The sequence below is a fragment of the Jaculus jaculus genome, chromosome 14 (genome assembly GCF_020740685.1).
Source record: "Jaculus jaculus isolate mJacJac1 chromosome 14, mJacJac1.mat.Y.cur, whole genome shotgun sequence".
Classification (NCBI taxonomy): domain Eukaryota; kingdom Metazoa; phylum Chordata; class Mammalia; order Rodentia; family Dipodidae; genus Jaculus; species Jaculus jaculus.
The window spans coordinates 6,412,178-6,418,177 of record NC_059115.1 but is presented as its reverse complement, the minus strand read 5'-3'; the positions used below and the strand labels follow the sequence as shown (position 1 = coordinate 6,418,177).

Here is a 6,000-nt window from a genome sequence, read left to right as displayed (position 1 = left end):
ATAAATTAAAAAAAAATTAAAAATCAAATGCACCCAGACTATGCGCCAACCATTCACACCCTTAGGTTACATAGGTAAGAACTGTGGGTACCAACATCCCTGCGAACTTCAAATGGCACGAGATATCGGCAAGGCCTTCAGTGCGCCTGGACCACTGACCCACCCACCGCTTGGGTTTTGCAACTGTAAAGATGGCAGGGTTGGAAGAAGGTGCTGACGTGGGGCTTTGGCGGCTGGCTTGGGAAGCCTTGGCCCCAAAGAGGTTCTGCGCGAGGCCACATCCCAGTGGTGGTGGTGGGGGATGGAGGAGGAGGAGGAGACAACCCCGAAAATCAGAGTGGACAGACCCGCCGCCAGTCTTCCTAGGGGCCCCGGGAGTGTAAGATGAGAAGCGGGAAGGTGGGCCTCACCCCAGGGGGAGAGGGGGAGGAGGAGTGGGAGGAAGAGGAGGAGGAGGAGGAGGAGGGCGCCCGGCCACTTCCTGCCCTTGCGCTCGGCTCCACCTCGCTGCGCGCTGGGCTGGGAGGCGGGAGGCGCGGGCAAGGTCAGCCTGGGGCGGGGTGGGCAGTCGGCCTGGGGCGGGGGTGGCGGGAGACCCTCCTAAGTGGCGGCGGGAGGAGGGGGGGAACCAGAGGGCTGGGCGGAGGCCTTTAAGCACCTCGGCCATATTGAACGGCCACGCTGAGCCCGCCTGTCTTTTGTGTGCAAAGTTCTGTCCCCAAACTTCCAGCTGCGTCTTGCTGGGCGCGAAGAGAAGCCACCGGTTGGACCGCTCGTGCGTCGTCGTCCCCCCCCCCCCCCCGCCCTACTTGGGACCGGCACCGACCGATCGGGACCTCACGTTTCCAGTTTGGATTGAGCTTTGAGCCTCGGGACTGACTGACCGCACCTCGGCTCACGTAAGCATCCTAAGGTGTGGGAGGTAGGGGGAGCCCAGTTTTGAACTCGTTGCAGGGGGAGATTCCCTGCAAGGAGTTGGCTCACCTCTTGACTTGGGGAGGTGACTATCAGTCATCCAAGCACTGTTGCTGGAGCTCCTGGCACCCCCCCGAAAAAAAAAGCACACACACCCTCCACCTCCAAGAGGAGAAGCTGAGAGTGCTTGGTTTGGGCTCCTTGCCCCCCCAGCCCAGATTCCACCCTGGAGATCTTAAAGACTCTCGAGAAAAGCCATGTGGGAGGCTGGTTCCCCTGGGGCTTCCTGCCGTCCCCGGATAGTTTGATTCTCTGGAGTGTCCCCGACGTCTGCAAGGATGTCGATCTGGACGTCCTCGTGGAAGCCTTAAAACCCGTGGGCACCTTCAAGAAGATCGGCAAGGTGTTCCGCAGGGAGGAGGACTCCACCGTGGGGATGTTGCAGATCGGGGAGGACGTGGACTATCTGCTCATCCCCCGAGAGGTCAGGCTGGCCGGGGGCGTGTGGAGGGTCATCTCGAAGCCTGCCACCAAGGAAGCCGAGTTTCGAGAGCGTCTGACCCAGTTCCTGGAGGAAGAGGGCCGCACCCTGGAGGACGTGGCTCGCATCATCGAGAAAAGCACCCCACACCCACCCCAGCCCCCCAAAAAGCCCAAGGAGCCCCGAGTGAGGAGAGTCCCGCAGATGGTCACTCCTCCACCTCGGTTGGTCGTGGGCACCTACGACAGCAGTAACGCCAGCGACAGCGAGTTGAGCGACTTGGACGCCCCCAGAGTCCAGGGCAACGGAAGGGGCCCCCAGAGCGCCAAGAAGGTGCGCAGGATACCCGTCAGTTACCTGGGCAGCAAGTTCCTGGGCAGCGAGCTGGACAGTGGGGATGACGACGAGCTGGTGGAGGCCTTCCTCCGGCGAGGGGACAAGAAGGCCAGCGCGCCCCCTCCTCGCCGCAAAGTCAACCTGCCCGTGCCCATGTTCGAGAACAGCCCGGGACCCCAGCCATCATCCAAGGCGGAAAGGTGGCGGGACTATGTCAGCCAGGTGTCCTGGGGGAAGCTGAGGCGGAGGGTGAAGGGCTGGGCGCCCAGATCCGACTCCTCCGGGGTGGGCGAAGCCAGGCAGGCCTCCACCGGAGCTGAGCGAGCTGCGTCCCCGAGAAGCACCACCAGTCGGGGCGGTGACCAGGGACACGTCGCAGGAGACGCGAGCGCGAGTGAGCCCTGCGCCAGACGGTGGAGGCCCAAGGTCAAGTGGGCATCCTTCCGGCGTCGGGGCAGGAGGGAGGAGGCTGTACCCCCAGCCCAGGAGGAAGGCCTGCGGGCCGAGGAACCCCCACAGGTTGCAGAGAATCAACGGGCAGAGGCTCAGGCTAGTCAGAGGGCAGTGGCTCCAGCTGGTCGTGTTGCAGAGAATCAGCGGGCAGAGGTCATAGCCGTCCAGGGGGCAGAGGCCCCAGCTGACCATGTTGTGGGGAATAATCAGCGGGCAGTGGCTCCAGATGAGCAGAGAGCAGAAGCTGCAGGTAATCAGAGGCTGGAGGCCCCAGCTACCCAGAGAGCGAGAGCCCCAGGTGACCAAGGGGAAGTAGTGGGTGCCCAGGCCGTCCAGCAAGCCGCGGGCAGCTTGAGTGTCCCGCAGGCAGCCCCCGCTGCCAGGACCCGGAAACAGGTCAAGACAGTGAGGTTCCAGACTCCTGGACGCTTCTCGTGGTTTCGAAAGCGCCGGAGGGCCTTCTGGCACACCCCTCGGTTGCCAACCTTGCCCAAGAGAGTGCCCAGGGCAGGCGAAGCCAGGACCCTCAGGGTGCTGAGAGCAGAGGCTAGAGTCGAAGTGGAGCAAGAAGACCAGCTGTGAGAGGAGAGGCCCCGTGACCCCCAGGACCTCACCACCAGCCCTGTGGTCAGCAGCTAGGACGCCTCCCCGCCCCCTGGCAGCGCTCCAGACTTGCAGCCACAGAGCTGGGTAGTGCCTCCTACATCTCCACCCAACCACCCTCTTTCCTTTTTTTAAATTTTTTTTTTTTTTTTTTTTTTTTCTGAGATAGGATCTTGCTATGCAGCCCAGGCTGGTCTTCAATTCACAGCAATCCACCTGCCTCAGATTCCAGAGTGCTGGGATTACAGCATCGTTTCTGGCTCCAGTGACCCTCTTTATTGTCTTAATCTATTGTACATTGTTTTTTCTTTTCTTTTTGTTTTTGTTTTGAGGTATGGTCTCGCTCTAGTCCAGGTTTACCTGGAACTCACTCTGAACTCCCAGGCTGGCCTTGAACTCAAAGCGATCCTTCTACCAATGCCTCTCCGAGTGCTGGGATCAAAGACATGTGTCACCACACCCGGCTTTGTACTTTTTGATTAGAAAAAAAAAAAAAAAAAGTATTGACTATCCCACTCCAAAGAATGTCAGGAAACTGCTAAGAACCCGATTGTCTGGCTGGTGGATTTAACTTCTGCAAGTGTTCAGCTAGGCAGAGCAGGGTGTGTGGGTGGGGGCGCTGGGCACTAGGTTGGTCCATCCTTTCTTTTGTGGCCTACACTAATTCTGACAGCCCCCTTGCGTTTGAAAGTAGGGCTCTGACCTATATGCAAATAAAGATGGTTACAAGGTGATTTCCTGGCTTCTGTCTTCCTAATGGACAATGTTCAGGGTGACTTGGCCCCTTCCTTGATAATAGGGACCCTCATGTCTCTTGTCACCTTCTGTGCCCCTGAGCTCTGTGGGCTTGGCAGGGACAGATCCTGTGTGGCTTGCACACGACCCCAATCTTGATGAAGAGCTATAGAAAAACCACCTGCGTTCAGAACAAAGATTCTGAGATTCTTGGTGCTACGTCTGGTTTTTCCTGAGCTACTGTGTGGCCTGTGAATCTTTTCTTTTTTATTTATTTGAGAGAGAGAGGAGAGAGAGAGAGATAGAATGGGCACACCAGGGCTTCCAGCCATTGCAAATGAAGTCCAGATGCATGTACCACATCTGGCTTTACGTGGGTACTGGAGAATCAAACCTGGGTCCTTAGGCTTTGCAGGCAATTGCCTTAACTACTAAGCCATTTCTCCAGCTATATTTATTTGGTTTTTCAAGGTAGGTTCTCCCTCTAGTTCAGGCTGACTTGGAATTCACTGTGTAGTCTCAGGCTGGCCCCAAACTCAACAGCAATCCTCTTACTTCACCCTTTCAAGTGCTGGGATTAAAAGAGTGCACCTCTTTTTTTTTTTTTTTTTTGGTTTTTCGAGGTAGGGTCTCACTCACTCAGGCTGACCTGGATTTAATTGCGTAGACTCAGGGTGGCCTCAAACTCACAGTGATCCTCCTACCTCTGCCTCCCCAGTGCTGGGATTAAAGGTGTGCGACACTACGCCTGGCCATTATTACTTTTTTAAAATTTTTTTCCATTATTTTTTTTAAAGGGAACTTTTATATATTTATTTGAAAGAGAGAGATCTGGGCGTGGTAGTGCACGCCTTTAATGCCAGCACTCGGAAGGCAGAGGTAGGATGATCACCATGAGTTTGAGGCCACCCTGAGACTACATAGTGGATTCCAGGTCAGCCTAGGCTAGAGTGAGACCCTACCTTGATTAAAAAAAGAGAGAGAATGGGTGTGTGTGAACTTCAGACGCATGCATCACCATGTGCATCTGGTTTACATGGGTTCAGAACCTAGGTCCTTAGGCTTCTCAGGCAAGCACATTGACCACTAATTCATCTCTCCATCCCCCTCCCCCTCACTTTTTTTTTCAAGGTAGGGTCTTGCTCTAGCCCAGGCTGACCTGGAATTCACTATGTAATCTCAGGGTGGCCTCAAACTCACGACAATCCTCCTACCACGCCCGGCTTGCTTTGTTTTTCTGAGACAAGGTCTCCCTTTGTAGCTCAGGTTGGTCTCAAATTCATGGGCCTCCTGCCTCAGCCTCCTGAGTGCTAGGATTACAGTCATATACCAAGCCCAGCCTTTAGTGTGTTTTGACAGAGAAGGAGAGAGAGAGAATGGGCACGCCAGGGCTTCCAGCCGCTAAAAACAAACTCCAGATGCGTGTGCCCCCTCGTGCATCTGGCTAACGTGAGTCCTGCAGAATCGAACCTGGGTCATTTGGATTTGCAGGCAAACCCCTTACCTGCTAAACCATTCCCACCAGCCGCTTTTCACTTAGAACATCTTTTTCTTCTTCTTCCATAGGGTTTTGCTTTAGCCCAAGCTAACCTGAAATTCACTATGTAGCGTCAGACTGGCCTCAAACTCACAGTAGTTTTAGCTCAGCCTCTGGAGCGCTGGGATTAAAGGCGTGCAGCACCATGCCCAGCCTGGCCTCGCTGTTTGCTCGTGGGTGTGGACAAGGCTGGTTCACTTGGCCCACAGCCTGGCTGGGAAGAAACCCTAGTGAGGATTTGAAAAGACAAAGTGTGTCTCCCCAGTGAAGGGGAGGTGTCGGGGATGTTCAGTGGGTGGGGTTTGGTGGGCTGTCCTTTGCTGTTGCCCCTCTGGAGACAGTGATGTCCACTCCAGTGACTTGAAAGGAAAATGGAATAACAGACATGGACAGCGCCCTCTGGGGGGAGAGAGATGACTTGCATATCATTAACCAATCAGATGTGTCCAACCTTTTGACCTTGCCACTGGATGTCATCTACAAAGTTCACATAAGCAGGCTACCAAAAAGAAGGCAAAATGAAGCCCGGCATGGTGGCGCACGCCTTTAATCCCAGCACTTGGGAGGCAGAGGTAGGAGGATCGTTATGAGTTCGAGGCCACCCAGAGACTACATAGTGAATTCCAGGTCACCCTTGGCTGGCATGAGACCCTAACTCAAAAACAACAACAACAACAACAAAAAAAGCAAAACAAGTCTCAGAACTTTTTTTTTTTTCGAGGTAGGGTCTCACTCTAGCCCAGGCTGACCTAGAATTCATAATGTAGTCTCAGGGTGTCAGGGTGGCCTTGAACTCACAGTGATCCTCCTACCTCTGCCTCCTGAGTGCTGGGATTAAAGGTGTGTGCCACCACACTAGGCAGTCTCAGAACATTTTAAGAAAGTTTTTTTTTTTTTTTTCCCCCAAGGTAGGGTCTCACTCTAGCTCAGGCTGACCTGG

At 55.0% G+C, this 6,000-nt stretch overlaps 1 protein-coding gene across 3 annotated transcripts; it reads left to right on the top strand.

Annotated features, from left to right (window-relative positions):
• The first annotated feature begins 384 nt into the window (after positions 1 to 384).
• On the top strand, positions 385 to 3,522 carry Ccdc8 (coiled-coil domain containing 8). 3 transcript variants are annotated; one of them, XM_045134062.1, is made up of 2 exons: positions 385 to 399; positions 711 to 3,522. In XM_045134062.1, the coding sequence occupies exon 2, from the start codon at positions 1,352 to 1,354 to the stop codon at positions 2,765 to 2,767; it is 1,416 nt and encodes a 471-aa protein (XP_044989997.1). In that variant the 5' UTR covers positions 385 to 399; positions 711 to 1,351; the 3' UTR covers positions 2,768 to 3,522. The 3 variants fall into 3 exon arrangements, with proteins under 3 accessions (XP_044989997.1, XP_044989999.1, XP_044989998.1); XM_045134064.1 differs by lacking the exon at positions 385 to 399 and adding an exon at positions 526 to 544 and having other exon boundaries at positions 731 to 3,522; XM_045134063.1 differs by lacking the exon at positions 385 to 399 and adding an exon at positions 529 to 544.
• Positions 3,523 to 6,000: the final 2,478 nt, after the last annotated feature.